Here is a 22,123-nt window from a genome sequence, read left to right as displayed (position 1 = left end):
CTTTGTTCTGTCTGTTATTACTTGGAACCACTTAAATCCGACTTTTTATACTTAATACAATCACTTTTTGCTTATTAATTAATCCAGAGTAGTAATTAATACCTGGGGAACAAACAGGTGTGCATCTCTCTCTATCAGTGTTGTAGAGGGAAGACAATTGATGAGTTTACCCTCTATAAGCTTTATACAGAGTAAAGCGGATTCATTTGGGATTTAGATCCCATTGGAAGCTGGGTGCTAGAGACAGGAGCACTTCTTAAACTGTTTTCAGTTAAGTCTGCAGCTTTGGGGCACGTGGTTCAGACCCTCGGTCTGTGTTGGAGTAGACTGGCATGTCTGGCTCAATAAGGCATGGTTCTGGAGGCCCAAACTGGCAGATAAAGCGGGCTCAGAGATAGTCTCAGCACATCAGGTGACAGTCCCAACGAGGTCTCTGTGACCAAACCTGTCACAGAGGTCATCTAGTCCAGTCACCTGCACTCATGGCAATTCCTGACAGGTGTTTGTCTAACCTGCTCTTAAAAATCTCCGATGATGGAGATTCCACAACCTCCCAAGGCAATTTATTCCAGTGCTTAACCACCCTGACAGTTAGGAAGTTTTTCCTAATCTCCAACCTGAACCTCCTTTGTTGCAATTTAAGCCCATTGCTTTTTGTCCTATCCTCAGAGGTTAAGGAGAACAATTCTTCTCCCTCCTTGTACAGTAACAACCTTTTATATGCTTGAAAACTGTAATCATGTCCCCTCTCAGGCTTCTCTTCTCCTGACTAAACAAACCAAAATTGTTCAGTCTTTCCTCAGAGGTCATATTTTCTAGACATTTGATTATTTTTGTTGCTCTTCTCTGTACTTTCTCCAATTTGTTCACATGGTTCCTGAAATGTGGCACCTGGAACTGGACACAACACTCCAGTTGAGGCCTAATCAGCGCGGAGTAGAGTGGAAGAATTAATTCTCGTGTCTTGCTTACAACTCTCCTGCTAATACATCCCATTATGATATTCGCTTCTTTTGCATCAGCGTTACACTGTTGACTCATATTTAGCTTGTGATCCACTATGACCCCCAGATCCTTTTCTGTAGTACTCCTTCCTAGGCAGTCATTTTACATTCTTTATGTGTGCAACTGATTGTTCCTTCCTAAGTGGAGCACTTTGCATTTGTCCTTATTGCATTTAATCCTATTTGCTTCAGACCATTTCTCCAGTTTCTCCAGGTCATTAGAATTTTAATCGTGTCCTCCAAAGCACTTGCAACCTCTCCCAGTTTGGTATTGTCTGCAAACTTTATAAGTGTACTCTCTATCCTATTATCTAAATCATTGATGAAGATATTGAACAGAACCAGACCCAGAACTGATCCCTGCAGGATCCCACTCATTATACCCTTCCAGCATGACTGTGAACCACTGGATAACTACTCTCTGGAAATGGTTTTCCAGCCAGTTGTGCACCCATCTTCTAGTAGCTCCATCTAGGTTGCATTTCCCTAGTTTGTTAATGAGACGGTCATGTGAGACAGTATCAAAAACCTTACTAAAGTCAAGGTATACCATGTCTACCACTTTAAACAGCTTTTTGATGCTCTTGGGAGAAGTGGAGAGTATTGCTGTCAGCAGTTTGCTTGTTCAACTGAAATGCAAAACCAGCTTTTGGGAATGGAGAAGGAAAATGGGGGTTTAAGTCCATCACGATTTTGATGCTCTCATTTGGCCATGGCGTCTCTTGAGTCTTCTTGGATGTGCTTTTACTGATCAGACAGCCAATGCTTTTGTGCAGCTCCCCCCCGCAGTATATAGATGAACAGGGAAAGAAGCTACTTACTGATGCACTAGCTTTTCTTGCACTTATTTACTTCTGGGGGAAGTCTGATTCACTGCGCATGTGCAGAATTCACGTCTGGTGCAGAATTATTTTTTTCCTGCAGAAAATACATTCTCCCCAAGAAGCGCTGCTGTTCCACCTTTTGCCCACCGGAGACCGCTGTGGTGCATGAAGAGCCAACTGCATTCATTCCATTAGCCTGCCTATGGAGCCCTGTTAGGAAGCAGTGTGAGGCACAGGGCGTTGCTGGGGAGATCACAGACTGGGGTTCAGAAGGGCTAGTAGGGGGGACAGAGTGGACCATAGGGTCAGGAGTTAGTGGGGTGACAGCATTGAGCCAGGGGCTGAATGGGAGGGGGGCTCCAGGGCCACACGGGGATAGGGAAGATGTGCCTGACTGAATGGGAGGGGTTTGGGATCAACCAGGGTGTGCATGGGGGAGTCCCCAACTCCCTAACAATTGCTCCCCTCTGTCTCGCAAAGAAACTCTTCCATACTTCTCCCATCCACACTCAATAGCCTTCCAGGTTTGCTCCCAGGCTCCTTCCCGCTCCCTCTGTTCCTCCATTATCCCTGACTCCCCCAAGCCTTTGCACTGCTTCTGAGGGGTGCGGAAAAGATGTTTCTATATTGTAGTTTAAATGAATTACTCAAAGTTCTTGTATTAATATGTCTAGTAAGGAATCTATCTGTCAAAAAAAATATTCCCGAGTCTTTTTTTTGTCTATATTGTTACAGACATACTTACTGACAGGTATTTTGAAATAAAGTGCCAAAATAATTGAAACAAGTGTGATTATGTTGTGTTATTTTGACAAATAAAATATACAGAATTTTGCAGAATTTTAAAATATTGTGCGCAGAATTTTTAGTTTTTTGGCGCAGAATCCTCCCAGGAATAGCCCTTGCACCTGCCCTCACTGGTGCTGCACGTAACACTGACAAGGTTGCAGTGATAATGCTCGGCTCTCCCGGCAAGTTGAGTGCCCTTGCTTATACTAAAGGCTTGAGATGACCCTTTAGGGAGAAAGCAGCAGAGAATCCTGTGGCACCTTATAGACTAACAGAGGTTTTGGAGCGTGAGCTTTCGTGGGTGAATACCCACTTCATCAGACGCCATTATCAGGCGTCTGATGAAGTGGGTATTCACCCACGAAAGCTCACGCTCCAAAACCTCTGTTAGTCTATAAGGTGCCACAGGATTCTCTGCTGCTTTCACAGATCCAGACTAACACGGCTACCCCTCTGATCCTTTAGGGAGAGTATTTCAGCAGAGGACAGCTTGAATCTGCTGTTCATTGGGAAGGCAGGTTATGTGATGTGCATTGCACATGACTTCTTGCTTTCGATCTCTTTCCTACTCTTCTGTCTTGCAGAGCTTGTGCAGCATTTCTTGGAGCTCCTGCTCTGTGAGCATAACTACATTATTGGAAAACTATGGCTTTTGCACCACATCTAATTGAATGTGAAAGCTGACAACTGGTTTAGCTGCTGTGGTTTCCTATTCTGGAGTGCCAAGGCCACCAGGTTGTCAGCATGATTCACCACAACATCTTGGTTTGTTCTACTTCAATGGTAGTGAAGGGTGGTGCTAATAGGGGAAGGCAAGGGTCCTTGATAGAGGGCTGGCGATTTCCTGCTTTAAAATTAACAATTGAACACATTTGCAGATGAACGTTAACAAGAGTAGTTGGGTGGGAATTTACTCATCGCTTTGGGGAACAAGAATGGAATGCGGTTCTTGTGTGTGCTGATGTTCCTCCAAAGCCCCTTCTGAGCAAATCAGCTATGTAAAGTATTCATAACTTGATGAGTAGGGACTTCTGCATGTGGCTCCCAACAGCACTAAATCCACCATGCTTTGCAATAAGACCTAATTCCTGGAGTATTTTGCTTAAAATAGTAAAACTGGATGGCTGTTAAGGGAAAACTAAACCAGATGGAAACAAATGGCTGCTTTCAACCTCTTTCTTTTTTTCAGAGTCAGGATGCCGAGGAAGAAGAAGCATGCAGAAAGCCCTGACTTTCAGGACCTGGGCGGGGAGGAGGAAGAGCCGAGGGGCCTGGTTGATGCCAAAAAGAAGCGTAGTTTTGTGGATGCCTTTATTGTTATATCTGACAGCGATGGAGAGGTCAGTGGTTAAAAAAAGTGGAACCCAAAATCCTGACCGGGGCATGCTTATCTACTGGTGTATTCCTGAGAAGAGACTGGCCTGAGCGGCACCTACTATGCATCTTGGGGCAGCCTGCTGCACTTTGCCATTAGTGGCCTGCTCTGTTTCTTTTCAAGGTGTATTTCAGATTAATCATGTCCCATTTGGCTATGAAATGAGCCATCTGATTGGCTGGCACTGAGTCATGTCTCTGAGATTTGATAACCAAAACCTGTCCAAACAGAATCTGAAATCTAATTTAAATCATGTTTCCTTAGTCACCTCGCAAATCTTTTTCCAACTTTTTATTTTATTGCTGTTTAACCAAATCACAGAAATGTGGTTCTGTTACATGTAACTGTTCAAAGTACAGCTAGTGTCAGATCATGAAACTGAATTAAGGAGGCTTACAGGGGCGGCTCTAGGCATTTTGCCACTCCAAGCACAGCATGCTTGCCTGCGGAGGGTCCACTGGTCCCGCGACCGGCAGAGTGCCCCCCACGGCTTGCTGCCCCAAGCACGCGCTTGGCGTGTTGGGGCCTGGAGCCTCCCCTGGAGGCTTGAGTGTAATCCACTCTCATCCTTAACCACTAAGCCGTCAGAGGTAACTGCATTGTTTTTGGTAGCCTGGAGGTGACTGATAGCGTCAGTGGCTCAGGGGAGCTCCAGAGCCTAGAAGCCTGAACTCATGACATGGAAGGTATGTGAGACAGGACCTGATTTGAAACAATATTTTCATTTGTAATTGTTAAGTCTTGGCTTTGCTTTGCTCTGTCAGTGATTTGGCAGCTTTAGCCGCTTTTAGAATTATTCAGTTTTAACAAGCATTTCCGCTCACTTGCAAGCTCTGGATCTTAAATCAAGTGCCCTTAGTGCCCACATCTAGAGCATCCGTCTTGACAATAAGGCAGTTAACATGTGAGGAGAGGGAACGCACTAGCAGTAAGCAGGAAAAACAAGCTGTAGGGCACATGCTATTGGCTGTTATTTCTGCACATTATCTGAGCTCTACCCCCACTGGGAAATTCCCTTAACTAGACAGAGCTAGAATGTCTGGCAGTAATAGGTCACTGGGGCTAAACCCTCAAGCTCTGCAATAAGCTAAGTTAACTTCAGATGTCTGCTGCATCGCTGGCCTTTACTATGAAACCGATAAGGAAAGAAGAAACCAACAGCTGTAAGAGATGTTGACGTACATGAACGATCAGGACCTCTCATTGTCCACAATTATTCCTCCTAACGTGCATGTGATTTGTCTCCTCACTTTCAAGCATCTTTTAAAACATGACTATGAAAAGATTAATCTCCCTGACTATACTGTATGATCAAGTCTATAAACAAAAAAGGGAAATCATGCCTCACCAATCTGTTAGAATTCTTTGGAGTGGTGGTCAACATACATGTGAACAGTGGGATCCAGTGGATATCTTGTACTTGGACATTCAGAAAGCTTTGACAAGGTCTCTCACCAAAGGCTCTTAAGCATAGTAGGCATAGGATAAGGGGGAAGGTTCTCTCATAGATCAGTAATGTGTTGAAAGGCAGAAAACAAAGGGTAGGAATAAATGGTCAGTTTTCACAGTGGACAGAGGTAAATAGGGGGGTCCAGTGCTGTTCAAAATATTCATAAATGATCTGGAAAAATGGGTAAACAGTGAGGTGGTGAAATTTGCAGATGATACAAAGTATTTCAAGATAGTGAAGGCCAAAACTAACTGTGAAGAGTTACAAAGGAATCTCACAAAATTGGGTGACTGGACAGGAAAATGGCAGATGAAATTCAGTGTTAAGTGCAAAGAAATGCACATTGGAAAACATAATCCCAACTATACATGCAAAATGACAGGTGCTAAATTATCTGTTAGCACACAAGAAAGAGACCTTGGAGTCACTGTGGATAGTTCTCTAAAAGCATCCACTCAGTGTGCAGTGGCAAATAACAAACAGCATGTTCAGAACCATAAGGAAAGGGATAAATAACGAGATGGAAAATATCTTGAGGCCACTATATAATCCACAGTATGCCCACACCTTAAATATAGATTGTAGTTCTGGTTACCCTATCTCAAAAAAGATACATTAGAATTGGAAAAAGTACAGAGAAGGGCAACAAAAATGATTAGGGGTGTGGAGCAGCTTCTGTATGAGGAGAGATTAAAAAGTTTGGGACTGTGCAGTTTAGAAAAGAGACAAGGGGGATTTGACAATAGAGGTTTAGAAAATCTTGACTGCTCTAGAGAAAGAGACTAGGGACGTGTTATTTACCCCTTCCCATAACACAAGAATCAGAGGTCCCCTGATTAAATTAATAAACAGCAAGTTTAAAACAAACATATGGAAGGACTTCTTTACACAACGCACTATCAGCCTATGGAACTGATCAGGGGATGTTGTGAAGGCCAAAAGTATAACTGGATTCAAAAAAGAATTAGATAAGTTCCTGGAGGACAGATCCATCAGTGGCTATTAGTCAGGATGGGCAGGGTCACAACCTCCTATTCTGGGTGGCCCTAAACTTCTGATGGCCAGAAGCTGGGACTGGACAACGGGATAGATCACTCGATAATTGCCCTGTTCGTCTCCTCTGGAGCGCCTGGCACTGGCCGCTATTGGAAGACAGGACACTGGGCTAGATGGGCCATTGGACTGATCCAATATGGCCGTTCTATGTTTTTAATACATTCTGGTGGCATAACTGGCCATATTACAGAAAGTGCTGCTCAGAGAACCCATTAATGAGCCAGTTAGGTTCTTTTAAGTGATATCAGTTCAGTCAGTTGGATAAGTGGGTTTATTCAGTCTGCTCTGTGTCTACCTCTAAATCCTTGGCTTCCAGATCCGGAGTTGTAGCAGTGCCCTCCAGTTTTCTCTCCTGGTAAGGATCTCTGCTTCCTATGGGTTCTGAATAATAAATGCCCGGCTTCTGTAACTTACCCTCAGCCTTGCCGTGTACATCAAGTTGAATTTTAGTCCTGAGCCTTGTAGATGTTGGCATAGAAAGTATGCTTATTAAGTTTGTGGACGATACCAGATTGGGAGGGATTGCAATTGCTTTGGAGGACAGGGTCAAAATTCAAAATGATCTGGACAAATTGGAGAAATGGTCTGATGTAAACCGGATGAAGTTCAATAAAGACAAATGCAAAGTGCTCCACTTAGGAAGGAACAATCAGTTTCACACATACAGAATGGGAAGAGACTGTCTAGGAAGGAGTATGGCAGAAAGAGATCTAGGGGTCATAGTGGACCACAAGCTAAATATGAGTCAACAGTGTGATACTGTTGCAAAAAAAGCAAACGTGATTCTGGGATGCATTAACAGGTGTGTTGTAAACAAGACACGAGAAGTCATTCTTCCGCTCTACTCTGCGCTGGTTAGGCCTCAACTGGAGTATTGTGTCCAGTTCTGGGCACCGCATTTCAAGAAAGATGTGGAGAAATTGGAGAGGGTCCAGAGAAGAGCAACAAGAATGATTAAAGGTCTTGAGAACATGACCTATGAAGGAAGGCTGAAAGAATTGGGTTTATTTAGTTTGGAAAAGAGAAGACTGAGAGGGGACATGATAGCAGTTTTCAGGTATCTAAAAGGGTGTCATCAGGAGGAGGGAGAAAACTTGTTCACCTTAGCCTCTAATGATAGAATAAGAAGCAATGGGCTTAAACTGCAGCAAGGGAGATTTAGGTTGGACATTAGGAAAAAGTTCCTAACTGTCAGGGTAGTTAAACACTGGAATCAATTGCCTAGGGAGGTTGTGGAATCTCCATCTCTGGAGATATTTAAGAGTAGGTTAGATAAATATCTATCAGGGATGGTCTAGACAGTATTTGGTCCTGCCATGAGGGCAGAGGACTGGACTCGATGACCTCTCGAGGTCCCTTCCAGGCCTAGAGTCTATGAATCTATAAGTGTTGATTTTGCTCCAGCAAGACCTTGTTACCTGTAGTAAGAGGTATGTAACTCTCCAGATAAATAGCAGTTTTAGAGAACAATAAATTCTGAGTTCATCTTGCAGTTGTTAGGGCATGGTTCAGGATTCAAAGACTACAAGGTGAGTCTTGGATGGCATAGAATCAGTGGCCTTTTTCCCTGGTAATCTCCTGGCAGATATCTGTAGTCCCCAATTCTCCTCCTAGACTAGCAGATCTTGTAGCAGAAGCACCTGGAAAGCCTCTGGTTTCTTACTGTTGATGATCTCTGGCAAACTGGCTGACTCGGGAATTTCTTAGTCATGCTATATTGCCAAGCTCATCAGTGCTATTTTGCCAAGTTTCCTCCATTTGCTCAGGGCTTTTCAGTGGCATCTGAAAAGTTTCATCTGGAGGAACTTTTCTGGATAGTGGGTTGTGTAATCCACATTTGACTGCCTGTGACTTATCCTCGAGCCAAGGAACTCTTGTCCTCCTTGGAAAGAGTCAAGCAAATTTGAAACTCTTTTCCCAACTCTATGGGAACAGGAAGAGATGACAGCATTCCCTGCACAAACAGAGGTTCTGGAAATGCTGTAGGAAGCCTGTATCACCACATATAAAATGGTCCTGACACTTTTTGGTTGGTGAAAGCCTCTGGGAAACACCAGGCTCTCTGTTGACAGAGATCGTTGGTGCTTCCTTGGAGGACAATCTTCTACCCACCCTCAGATCTGCAATATTTCAGCCAGCGCTTGAGAAACCAGCTGACACTAGCATCCTCGCCAGTTACTGCTCTGTCTCCTGAGAAGAAAGATGCTGTACAATTTGGCTTGTTGCTGAGTTCCACTGATAGACCCTTGTTAGCCAGAGGTGGAACCTAGCTCTAGTATGGCGGTGGTACCAGGCAAGCTGATGAGCTGTGGGCAGAGCCCAGATACTGGTAATACTGGTAGTCGATCAGCAGCCTTTATAACAGGGATTGGCAACCTTTCAGAAGTGGTGTGCCGAGTCTTCATTTATTCACTCTAATTTAAGGTTTCATGTGCCAGTAATACATTTTAATGTTTTTAGAAGGACTCTTTCTAGAAGTCTATAATATATAACTAAACTATTGTTGTATGTAAAGTAGATAAGGTTTTTTAAATGTTTAAGAAGCTTCATTTAAAATTAAATTAAAATGCAGAGCCTCCTGGACCGGTGGCTAGGACCCAGGCAGTGTGAGTGCCACTGAAAATCAGCTCGTGTGCCGCTCTCAGCACCCGTGCCATAGGTTGCCTACCCCTGCTTTATAAAGTGATTGTGAAGTGCTGCTGGTCTTCCTGTGAGGCCTTTCGCGGGGAGGATGGAGTCACTTGAAAGTGGTTTCACTCAGTCATCCTGGATAGAGCCCACAGGGCCCTAATGGGTAGCTGCTTCTATTCACAGAGCTGGTGTGAAGTCCCACAGAGACTCAACATCCATACCAAACCCTTGGGAGAGGTTGCAAGATGCTATGGGTTGCAGTGCCATCTCTGATGGCACGCAGCTCCACATTTCCTTCTCATCTGGCACAAACACCACTGTTACTCCAATGTTCCTCATTTGAAGGCACCTGGATAAATAGAAGCAGGTTTATTCTCAGTCCATTGACCAAGATGATGTTGGTAGAAGGAGAGGAAGTGGTCTGAGGAAGTGGCAGGAGCAATAAGCTCAACCTCTAATAAATGCCTGGCTTCTGTAACTTACCCTCTGGTAGTCAAGGTAGTGTGTAGTCTTGGCTTAGGCAGTGGTCTTGTGCCTTTCTTCTTGGATGCAGGCCTAGCTGTGGTGAGAGATGGCTTTTGGACACTTCCACAGTGGGCTACTACAGGGCCCTCTACCTGGGGCTAACTGTGAAGGCTATGCAGTAGATTCAGGTAGTTGACCATGTAGTGGTTGTGATGAAGTGGTACTGTTTTTAATGTTTCCTCTGAATACTGTGTGGGTGCCTCAGTTTCCCCTATGCATTCCTTAAGTCTCTAGAGGGTGAGAGTGTTGCAGAGCAAAGGGCCACTGCCCATAAATGGCTGGCACTCTGTCTCCTGGCAACTAATGGCTGGGGCCCTTCCCCCTGCGAGGGGATGCTAAAGGTGTCGGAGAACAAAGGAATCAGGTGACCTCCTGGCCCGGGGAAGGAACAAAGCCCAGAGAGGAGGGGCTGAAGGGTGAGTCAGTTTGGGGCTGGCTGGGGATGGGAAGTGAGGGCAGACGTGGGTCTCTGGCTCACCTCTCTCCGTCCCCCGAATGGACCCGGCTGAGGGAGTCCTGTTCTCTGTACCTACAAGCTCTGTTTTAGACTGTGTTCCTGTCATCAAATAAACCTCTGTGTTACTGGTTGGCTGAGAGTAATGTCTGACTGTGAAGTGGGAGTGCAAGACCATCTGGCTTCCCCAGGACCCCGCTGGGGCGGACTCCCTGTGGGAAGCGCATGGAGGGGCAGAGGATGCTGAATGCTCCAAGGTCAGACCCAGGAGGTGAAGCCGTGTGAACTTCTTGCCCCGAAGACAGTCTGCTCCAAGGGGGAGAGGAGGCTCCCCAAAGTCCTGCCTGGATTTGTGGGGAGCAGTTCCAGAGCATCAACCAGGGCCTCCGTGACAGTGGCCTACAATCTGGGTCAGGCAGATCCATTTGAGCACATTCCCATAGTGTTCCATGGTCTGCTGGCTCCCTGTCCACTTCCAGATCCATTCCAAGGTCCTGGACCATCTCTCCACTGGGCAAGGCCTTGCCATTTCTGAGGTTGGCTGCGCCAGCTGGGAAGTTGTGGCCTGAGGTTCCCAGGGTGAAACATGAGGAGGAGGAGGGCATTGTCGGGGAGGGCCCTTGGCTCTGGAACTTGCTATCACTGGCAATAAAGGTGAGGCTGGATCTGGTGCCAGGGACAGCCCCTTCTCTTTGCACAACGCTTTCTCACCTGTCGGAAGCTGCGAGTCTGGCACAGGCCCGTTGCATCTCGCTGCTCAAGTCTCTGCTTTAAGCAGGTTTGTGCTGATGAGCTGAAAGTCTGAGACTAATAGAGCAGAGTGTGACTTTGATTTCAACAGCAGCCTTGGCTAGTGCCAGGCGTGGTACTTCCAACATGGAATTGACTTTCAACAATGAAATTAGCCTCCCTGGTATGTGTGTGTTTCCCGTGCAGGGCTCCGTCCCGTGGTTTTGGCTCTGCCCTCTCGTTGCATGCTTGGTAGTGCTGCGCAGTTGTGCTGTGCCGCTGACCTGCCCTGTCTCTTTGGTGACCATTTCTTTTCAAGGTGATGCTGGAAGCAAGCTCCCTGTCAAGCGTGAGAGCAATCGCTGTGTCCAGGGCGTGGGAGGGGAATCAAACAAGCTGACTCTTCAGAGGCAGGGAGTTGCACTTGCCTGCATTGTGGCTGGATTTGCTCCCCAGAGTCTGGGCAAAGCGGGATGAGCAAGGCAGTGTATTTTTCTACTGCCTCTTGGAGCCTGTCAAGAAAAGCAGATGTTTAAACAGCCGAGAGCTTTGGAAGCCAACCATTTTCGCACTTTTTGGACAATGCTTCCAATGAAATTGCTCGTGAGAGGGACCCAAACAATAAAGAGCAGATTCCTACTAGCAGGGGGGCTGGGGTGCTGAGAGTCATGGAACCAAACTGCAAACCCTGCATAGAATGCAAACCACTTCAAGCCAGGAGGTGCAGCAGCACCCCCCGCACCTCTAGCTCCAGTACCTCTGCCTACAAGGAGCAGGAAGCTTGGAGTCCTTCAGGTTGCTGTATTTAAAAGCTGTAGCCTGGAGAAGAGGCTTTATCCCGGGCTGTCACTGAGCGCAGCAGTGTACATTAGGTGCATCACACCAGCCATAGCTCTTAGTTTCTCCTTGTACTCCGAGTGTGAGCGATGACCTTGGAACAAAAAGCATTGGCTGCAGCTGGGAGATTGATTAAAGGTTTTTTGGACTTGTGATCTTATTAAAGAAGCATTTGGTTGAGTGGCCCTGTTAAAAGGTTAGGTCAGCCTATGGCAGGCCCCTCTATCCGTTGCAGGGATCTCCAGACTGACTTTGCCTGCATGCCAAGTACTTCTGGGCAAAGGGTTTCTCTGCCCGTGGAGGTGCAGCCTCCCACCAGCAGAAGTAAAACCTGATTAAATGGTGCGTGCTGGTTCTTTGGTTCAGTAAAGAAGGAAGATTTAAGACTTTCTGGAGCTCAGATGCTGTGTGTGTGTTTGGGCCCATCAGGCTTCGCTGGATTCCCTTCAGCAGTTCTTTGCACTGGAGCTGTACAGCGGAACATTGTGAAGCAAATTAAACATTCCCCTGCCTATAATTTTACTCCTGAAACTGTTAAATGTCTAGACTCTGTGTACCTACAAATGGTAAAACAGAGGGGCCTCCTGCACTCGGTGACTGAGCGTATGAGACTAGAGACACATCAAGGGATTCTGGTATCCCGGCATGCTGAGCTAGATCCCTTTCCAGTCATTGGCTCCATTTCCGGGTAGCGGGTTTTGTAAGTGTTTGTTCCATGCGTGGAAACAAGCAGCATCTGCAAAGGAAAGTCGAGTACGCTCCTAAATCACGTTGGGGATCTGGGATGAGCACTGAAGGCAGAAGTGTTGCGAGTGATCTTTGAGATTGTTTTGGTAGTTGCAAGAAGGAAGGAAGAAGATTGATACAGCTCAACTGGTGGTGCTGCAGTGCATCAAGAGGTGGGCTGAGGATTACAGAGTCTGCCTGGATTAGACAGGAGGGGGATAGACCCTCTGAGGCATAGAACTGGCAGGCCAGTGGAATATTGTTTTAACTGCTGAACCTTGGGTAGGCTGAGGAGGGGTAGATGGGGAACTGGAGGGGGGAAGTTTACTCTAATCCCAGCTAGAGCAAATCATGATGTGAAACAAAGTTTTGGCTTTGGGGACAGAGCAAAAGGGGCAGATCTTAGAAATGACATTGAGAGCGAAGTATCAGAGGGGTCGCTGTGTTAGTCTGGATCTGTAAAAGCAGCAGAGAATCCTTTGGCATCTTATAGACTAATATGTCTGACAAAGTGGGTATTCACCCACGAAAGCTCACGCTCCAAAATGTCTGTTAGTCTATAAGGTGCCAAAGGATTCTCTATTGAGAGCGAAGTCAGCCTGGGTGTGATTGGAGAAGGGAAAGGAATAGTCAGAACTAATCCTCTGGTGCAGGGGTGGCCAATCTGAGCCTGAGAAGGAGCCAGAATTTACCAGTGCACATTGCCAAACAGCCACAGTGATACATCTGCAGCCCCCCATCAGCTCCCAGCACCTCCCGCCCACTGGAAGCCCTGCCAATCAGTCCCTCCCCCTCCCTCCTGTCTCCTCCAGATCAGCTGTCCCCATCAGCTATTTTGTGGCATGCAGGGGGTACGGGTTAGGGGGAGGGCATGGCAGGCTCAGGGGAGGGAGTGGAGTGGGGGCAGGGCCTGTGGCAGGGGCAGGGGTTAAGCAGTGAGCACCCCCTGGAACACTGGAAAGTTGGCACCAGTAGCTCCAGCCCAGAGTTGGTGCCTGTAGAAGGAGCCACATTTTAACTTCTGAAGAGCTGCATGTGACTCCGGATGTTAGCCAAATAGGCTCGTTTCCCCCTGGAGCTACTCAATTACCCCAAGGAGGCACGGAAGACAGGAAGACGGGTACCAAACTTTTATCTCAGTCAGCTGAACGGGTGCTTCTTTCTTGGCTAGTGCCAAAGGAAAAGAAGGACAAACCTTAACTGGCTTGGACAGCCTTTATAATATATAGGTTACAACATCTACGTGCAAAACTTCTGTTAAGTCCAACATTCTTGAATTCCTTTGCAGATAAGTTGGATCTGTTTATACATCTTTCTCCTAGGTATTTTGCTACGGCCATCTAAGGAGGGTTTTAATACCGTGCAAAGATTAACGGATGATACTGGGATGATAAGCAGAGGATTGCATAAGCAAAGAGCTAGCAAATTCCCTTTTGCTCTACAGTCCCCCTTAAAAACGTTTGAAGAGCTTCAACCGCCCAGTCCTCAGTTCTTATTGGCTGATACAGGCATCATTCGTTGATATATCAATTTGATAGGCCATAACGTTTAAATAGTGCCCTAAACAGGAGCAAAGCAAGCTAGGGTTAATAGGGTACAATAAAAAATATAGCCAAAGAGGAAACCCTTCGTAGCCAACCCTATTTGTGGTACCAGGAGGTAAACAGTCTGTGTTTCCACCCAGCCCCATGTTTGGACTGGGACGTGCTCCACTTTCTGCATTTGCCTTTTGGTTAGCTGATTTCACCACCTTTCCATTATCATCGTATTTGTAAGCAGCAATTTGGACCTCATTCAATTTTGCACAACTCTCCTTCTTCTGCCAACAATAAACTCGAGGACATTTGTGCTGATAATCTGCTTCTCATTTGCGTTGATTGATCAGCCAAAAGGGTCGAGGGCTGTGTGCTGTCTGGTAGTGACTATTATCCAAACAGCCTGTACCTAACATTATTTGATTTAGTTATAAATAGGCTCCCTGACCAGATAATAGCTCACTAGGGTTCCACGTGGCCGGTCCATAAATGTTCTATGATCTTTCAGGACCACCTGAGCTCCGCCACTTTTGGGAGCTCCCGGCGGTAAGGAGGAGTCTACGAAAACCGCTTTCCGAATTAGATCCATCATATACTGTGATTGCCAATTTTTTCCAGTATTTGGGGTTAAGTAGACAAAGAGACAGGGGCGCTATATACCAACGTACAGAGGACGCCTGTCAATTTGGAGGCAACCTTCTGTACGCATATTGGCCACAGATTCCAATAGTGACCTTTAGGGCCAGTCCATTAAGCAAAGGGAACCATCCAGGTTCTCAGAATCCCCACTGTCTCGTCAAAAACAAAGAATACCGATCGGAAAGGTGCCCCACTAACGGTGGTTCACCTTCAGAGTCACAGTAGTGGCTTCCATGGTCCGGCCCCTCTCCAAATACAAAGCCAATTCTGGGCTTGTTCGATGTTAGACCAAAAATATTTTGAAGAAGGTCGCGGGTTCCATTATGGTGCTGCCATGCCATATGATGCACTGTACCACATGATCCTTACTAGTGTATTGTCCGCTGGCAGCTTAGACAGAATAGCATCTAAGAACCGTCTAATCCCTACTGCCTTGGCAACCTTACACGCTGTATGATGCTGGTGGAACATCTCACCCAGCTATTATTAGTAAAGTTTCACGTGGTGTGGTCCATCGCCCTTGGTATTTGAAACAATCATATGGTTACAGTTGCATCATAGCGAATCATATCTCTAGGGATAGAGTCCAATCACATTTGCTCTCTCCTAAAATGTACTCCTCCCATCTTGTCCGGTTACGGCAAAAGGTGGCTATTCGAAGAATAGAGTCGCCAGGGACTACTATCCTCGTCATATTCCCGTTCCATCGTGTACTGTACTTAAGTTACTAACCCCCATTTGGGTCACTGGTTGGGCTACCCAGGGCACTCGGTTAAAGTCTCCTGGCCTCCACATACCCAACACTTACTAAGATTAAAGAAACTTGCCACTGTTCCCTAATTGGTAAAAACCTGATTTTCCACAACCAAGCCAGTAGAGGGGTAATAGCAAAGATATTATGGAAGCTCATTATTTCTTTCTTTTAAACAAGTCCCTTTAGTCCGTCTAGTCCCTTGATACTCCCAGGTGGAGGTCTTGCCTGTGCCACCTGGCTTCGGTGCGGGGCAGACAGAGGGCTGATGTCCTCTTCTGTTGACCGAACACCTGGTTAGGGTCTAAAAACCGTTTTACCCGCGTATGGTGCGTCCCTTTTGGTCGCTCCAAGGATTTTACTGCGTCTGGCTAATGAGGCGAGACAGTGTTGCGGGCCGTCGCCACGCGTGGGGTGGGGGTCACGCATTCCACTTCTACAAGGACTTGGTCACGATCTGAACGGGTGTACTGGCTGATCCAAGGGCAGGGACCTGAAAGGTGCCGCGTATCGATCAGCTGTAAACAAGACAGATGCAACCCAGTACCTGCCTTCCACAAGGAGTCCTTCCCCATTTCCAGTTTACATCCTCCGGTACACCGGGATCAAGTATTCGGGGAGGGGAACCAGAAGACCAGTTCAAAGGGTGAAATGTTGAGACCCTTACACGTGGGGGCCGCTTTGAGGTAAGGGCGAGTGGTAAAGCATCAAGCCACTTCAAGTTAGATTCTGCACATATTTTAGTAAGAGTATCTTTGAGAGTCCTATTCATTCTCTCTACCTGACCCGAGCTTTGTGGCCTCCAGGTGTATGCAATTTCCACTGTATACCCAGGGCTGGGAAACCTGTTGAACCACCTTTGAGGTAAAGTGGCTTCCCTGATCAGACTCAATTACCTCGGGGAGATGGAAACGAGGAAGTATCTCATGTAACAAAGCCTTAGTGACAGCGCGGGCCTGACAGTGCCGGGTGGGGGTAGCATTCTACCCATCCGGTGAGCTGATCAACAAACACAAGTAGGTATTTATAGCCCCTGCAAGGGGGCACCTCGGCGAAATCAACTTGCCATCTCTGAAACGGAAAGGCAGCCCAGGGCCGTCCTCCCATTGGGGCAGGAGGGCCGCACCCCTTTTGGTTTGTTTGCTGACAGACCGGGCAATTACTAACAATTCGTTGGGCTTCCATGTGCATGCCCAGTCCCTTAAGAGATCGGGCGGCCAAATCAACCATTGCTCCCGACCCCATATGTCCGTCTTTATGTAACAGCCGAGAATTTCCTGAAGCACTGGTCGAGGAACAAAGATCTCCCCCCAGGTAATTTCCACCACCCAGAGGAAACCTGCCTGGCTCCTGCAGCCTGCGCGTGGCAAACTTCCTCATTTGTATACTGGGGAGGGGGGGTCCTTGCCTCTGTATCTTGAACCACCAGAAGCCAAGAGGCCCCGTCTTGGGCGGCCTCCTTTGCAGCCTGGTCAGCCAGCTGATTATATCTACGCTGCTCAGCCTCAGGGGCCTTTCCATGGGCGCGCACATGTATCACGGCAACTCGGAGGGGAAGCATCAGGGCCTCAAGAAGCGCTTTAATGAGGCTCCCGTGTGCAATCTTTTGGCCCGAAGCTGTAATGAATCCCCTTTCTCTCCACAGGGTCCCGTGAGCATGTACCACCATATAAGCATAACGACTGTCAGTATACAGATTAAGAGTTTTCCCGGTTCCCAATCGGAGAGCCTCTATAAGAGCCACCAGCTCTGCTGCTTGAGCAGACAGATTAGGGCTAAGTTTAAACTTGTGTACTCCTCTATCCTTAATCACTACTGCCGCTCCAGTAAACCGCTTGCCATTGACCACATAGCTAGACCCGTCAACATACCCTTCGAGATCGGGGTTGGGCCAGGGCAAATCCGAAAGGTCAGGGCGGGGTTTAGTTTCTTGTTGCAATACCTCCACACAGTCGTGGATGGGGCTGGTCTTGCGGGGAGCCTGGGGATCAGGCAGCAGGGGTAGCTGGGTTAAGAGAACTAACCGTCTTAAAGGTTAAATTAGGGGCCAGCAAAAGCCCCACCTCGTACCTAGTATGTCGACTGGGATTTAGATGCTTTTCCCCCGCACCTGTTCCAGTATTTGAGGCACCCCGTGGGGACCAACCTCAGTGTCTCCGCCTAGGGTCAGTTTCTCAGCCTCCTGAACGAGGAGGGGCGGTAGCCGCTACGGCCCGTAAACAGGCAGGCCACCCCTTGGCAACTGGGTCCAATACTTTTGAGTAATATCCAATGGGTTGCCAGGTTGGTCCTGCCTTCTGGCATAGGACTCCAGCTGCCACCCCTCCTCTCTCATGAACGTATAAGGTGAATGGTTTCCGGGGATCTGGAAGGGCTAGAGCGGGAGGCTGAACCAAGGCCTTTTTAAGCTCTCGAAATGCTTTTTCCATTTCCCTGGTCCATGCCCAGTAAAGCAGACCCTCCTTAGTGAGGGATTCATACAATGGCTTAGCCTTTCCTCCGTAGTCAGGGATCCAGAGTCGACAAAAGCCAGTCAGTCCCAGGAAGGCCCTTAATTCACGGGGATTCCGGGGTTGAGGGCTGTCAAGTATAACCTGAATTCTTTCCTTGCCCAAATTACGATGTCCTTGGTACAGATGATACCCGAGAAAAGTAACCTGCTGCTTAACCAATTGGGCTTTTTCCTTTGAAACCTTATACCCCTGTGCCCCAAGGTAGTTAAGGAGCTCTATAGTCTGTTCCTTACAGGCTGCTTCTGTTTCAGTGCTTAAAAGCAGATCATCACAATACTGGACTATGTTGCATGAGGGATGACTAGCCAGGAATGGAGCGAGGTCTCTTTTTAGCTGGCTGCCAAAAATCTCGGGTGCACAGGTAAGTCCCTGTGGGACGACAGTCCAGAGATACTGGGCCTTGTAGTGAGTATCTGGGTCTTCCCACTCAAAGGCAAACAGCTTTTGAGATTCCTGATCAAGGGGTATGGAAAAGAAGGCATCTTTTAAATCTATTACAGAGAACCAGCTGTGATTTTCAGGGACTTGTCCCAAATAGTGTGAGGGTTTGGGACTACCGGATAGGGGGCTTCTATTAGCTTGTTAACTTGTCTCAAATCCTGTACCAATCGATACTGTCCATTAGGCTTAGGCACCCCCATAATCGGGTATTATATGGGGACGTGCCTTCTATGAGCCACCCACATTGCAGAAACTTTTGAATGAGAGGTTTTAAACCCGATTTGTGTGGTCAATTTGAGGGGGTATTGTCGAACCCGGACCGGACTGCTCCCTTCCTTAAGAGAAATATGTACCGGTGAAGCATTCCTGGCTCGGGCACGCCTCCCTCCTCTGCCCATACTTCCAAGTGAACCCCGGCAGCTGGTCCTTATCGCTCCCCGGCTCTCCGGGGAGAGACTTCCAGCCTTTACAAGGGCCATCTGGTAATTAGAGGCTTGTGCTTAGGAAGCCTGACCTCCATAGTTCCATTGTCAAACGAGATTTCTGCCTGCAATTTAGTAAGAATGTCCCGTCCAAGGAGTGCTATGGGACAGGAGGGGCTACAAACAAACTGGTGAGAAATCTGACGGTCCCTACTTTTACAAGAAGAGGCAAAGTTTTTTCCAAAGCTGTAGTTTGTCCTCAATCCCCTGGACTATGGCACATCCCTGAGCTCTACCTCGGGGAGCCTTATTAAGGGGGAGCAAACTAAGGGTAGCCCCAGTATCAATAAGGGCTTCAATTGGGCGGCCCCCCACTTTAATTTAGACAGGATACTGGGCTAGATGGACCTTTGGTCTGACCCAGGATGGCCGTTCTTAAGTTTATTTTATGTCGTCCTACTTTTTTAATCCAAGAATCATATGATACCAAGTCAAACACTTTATCAACCAAACGTGTAATCTCATCAAAAATAGATATCAAGTTAGTTTGACAGGATCTATTTTCCATAAACCCATCTTGATTGGCATTAATTATTTTACTCTCCTTCAGTTCTTATTAATCAAGTCCCATGTTAGTCTCTCTATTAAGTTTCCTGAGATCAGTAGCAGACTGACGGACCTATAATAACCTGGCTCATCTTATTTTGCCTTTTTCAACATTGCCACATCACTTGCTTTCTTCCAGTCTTCCCAGAACTTCCCTAGTGTTCCAATTTTTATTGGAAATCAATATTAGTGGTTCAGTGAGCTACTCAGCTGGTTCTTTTAAAACTTTTGGATGCGCGTTATCTGGACCTGCTGATTTAAAAATGTCTAACTTCAGTAACTTCTGTTTAATTTCTTCCTAAGATGATAATTACTCCTGGGGGAATTCTGTGCCACTGAGCATGTGCAGAATTTATGTCCCCCACAGATTTATTTGCTTCCCCACAGCAAAATGACTTCCTGACAGGGAAGCAAGGGGAAGCTGCAAGAGCAGTCATGCACCACTCCCTAACAGTACAGATACATTGTTTCAAGCACTGAGAGCAATTGGCAGAAAGGTAAATCACTTCGGGGCTGCGGACACTCCAGCCAGTGGCCCATACCCTGAGTTGGGATCCGCTGCCAGTCCCAGCTGGGCTAGAGGTAGAAGAAGACAGGACTTCCTCTTTCCCTGCAAGGAGTGGCTGGGGCAGTGTCTGACCCACCACCAGAAACCTCCCCCAGCTGCAGGAAGCACAGCATCCTCCCTGCTGCCATCACTCCTCAGCTGTGGGGGGAGGGGTCATTATATGTGGAGCTGCTCCCCCATCCACCCAACCCCTGTGCATCTTCACCTCCCAGACACCCTGCCAAGCCTACATTTTTCCTAATTACATTTATGGTGGTGTATAATAGGGGCCCGCTCCACCCCGCTCTTCTTCATTTCTAGTTCCTTCCTCCAATATCACCACAGTCCCTGTGCAACAGTCTATTTACAATGTTAACTGAGTTTTTGGCCCGCTCACCCAGGACCTGAGGGGAACAGAGGTCTCTCTACTTTGAGCCCTCTGTGTGACATGGGCCAGTTAGCCCTATTCCTCTCTCTCTATCTCTCTCCTCACCTCTTTCCCCCCCCCCTTGGAGGAAACTGGAAGGCAGGAGACAAGGGGGGAGGCATAGAGATCAGGGGAGGGAATTACAGCTGGTGGGCAGGATTTCTTAACAGGAGGACAGGGTTCTTAACAGGGGCACGGGCCAGTAAGGTTTTAATGGTTCGTGCCTTACATTTTTGCAACCATGGGGGAGGATTGGCCACCAGGTCCTGCCATATCTATATAGGTGGTTGTCCCAATGCCGCCCAAGTTACGAATACTGTGTACTGCTTGTACAGTTTCTGGCCTGAGCGTTCCCTCGGGCCATTCTACCTCAAATTGTTGTCCTTCAAGAGTACAGAACTTTACAGATTATCTTTACATAGAGCGAATTCCATAATCAGCCTTGGCGTCTAAACGCCTTCCAGTTATTTAGCATACATTCCCAAGGGTGTCCCGGGGAAGTACTCTGTCCGGACCCATTGTGCTCTTATCAATTTCCAAGATAAGGAGAAGATAGGGATCTAGCTCTATTTAGATATCACTTGGTCACGAGGTTCGGCTGACCCCCTTGCAATCAAGATATCCTGGTCACCGGGTTTCCCCTCGCAGGAGTCTATGGGGGCTGGAGTCAGCTTAAGTCTCAGACCTGGTCAGTGTTAACTTCACGCAAAAACCCTCAGTCAATTAGCTAGTTTCGGTTTCCAATACATCATTAAAAGGAAAACAAGATTACTCCTCCTATAAACAGGAGCAATCCTGAGGCGGCTAAGTCCCAGTAATTATCCAGAACGGCCCACAGACTCTTAGAGTTAGTGAATTATGCATGGGCCGTTCCTTATTTAACTATAACACAATAACAAGAATGTATAAAACTACAACAATGTCAATATAATTCCTTCTTCACAGGCTGCCTAGAGGGTATCTACATCAACCCACACTTCGGGGAGGTTATTCTCGAACCCAGGAGGTAAACGCACTTACCGCCGGAGTGGCCGCGTCGGCAGTTTGGACTTTCCCCTTTTCTTCTGGACCGTCTTGCTTCCGTGTCTTTCGGAGTTCTCTTCAGAGGGGCGCAGCCGCACGGCGCGATTGTGACACGAGCCTGAGCAACCATACGCTCAGGGTGCCACTCTTCGGTTATCGCCCTCGGCCGCCGGTCAGCACTCCCTACAGGGAAGAGAAGTCCTGGCCGCGGTCGCCATTTTTAGCCAAATAGGCTCGTTTCCCCTGGAGCTAACTCAATTACCCCAAGGAGGCACGGAAGACAGGAAGACGGGTACCAAATTTTATTCTCGGTCAGCTGAACGGGTGCTTCTTTCTTGGCTTAGGCCAAAGGAAGAAGACACACCTTACTGGCTGGAACAGCCTTTATATACTGGTTAACAACATCTTTACGTGCAAAACTTCTGTTAGTCCATACATTTCTTGAATTCCTTTTGCAGATAAGTTGGATCTGTTTAAGAATTTTTCTCCTAGGTATTTTGCCTACGTGCATCTAAGGAGGGTTACATACGTGCAAAGATTAACTGGGATGATACTGGGATGATAAGCAGAGGATTGCCATAAGCAAAGAGCTAGCAAATTCCTTTTGCTCTACACGGAGCCCCAGGTTGCCACCCCTGCTCTGGTGGGAGCAGGTGTGTGGGGATAGGCATGCTTGCTCGTTTTGATCCAATTCTGCAATCCGTGGAGGAAGGGACTGCAGTAGGCATAATGTATTAGGGGTTTCAGGAAACCTCTTAATGTATGTCTTGCAAAATCTTACTTGGATAAATAATTCAGCTTGGTTTGGGTAGGGACATT

The 22,123-nt window shown here is 47.2% G+C and overlaps 1 protein-coding gene across 7 annotated transcripts in view; it reads left to right on the top strand.

Moving 5' to 3' along the window:
* The window catches only part of UIMC1 (ubiquitin interaction motif containing 1), a 72,488-nt gene that overhangs the window by 14,935 nt on the left and 35,430 nt on the right, over positions 1–22,123 (top strand). For all 7 annotated transcript variants that reach the window (XM_075068231.1, XM_075068229.1, XM_075068230.1 and 4 more), the window contains one exon: positions 3,807–3,957. In XM_075068231.1, coding sequence (XP_074924332.1) covers positions 3,814–3,957 — 144 coding nt within the window. In that variant the 5' untranslated portion in view covers positions 3,807–3,813. The remainder of the gene's footprint in view (positions 1–3,806; positions 3,958–22,123) is intronic.

Source organism: Chelonoidis abingdonii, chromosome 7, assembly GCF_003597395.2.
Source record: "Chelonoidis abingdonii isolate Lonesome George chromosome 7, CheloAbing_2.0, whole genome shotgun sequence".
Classification (NCBI taxonomy): domain Eukaryota; kingdom Metazoa; phylum Chordata; order Testudines; family Testudinidae; genus Chelonoidis; species Chelonoidis abingdonii.
This window is presented reverse-complemented; position numbering and strand designations above follow the sequence as displayed.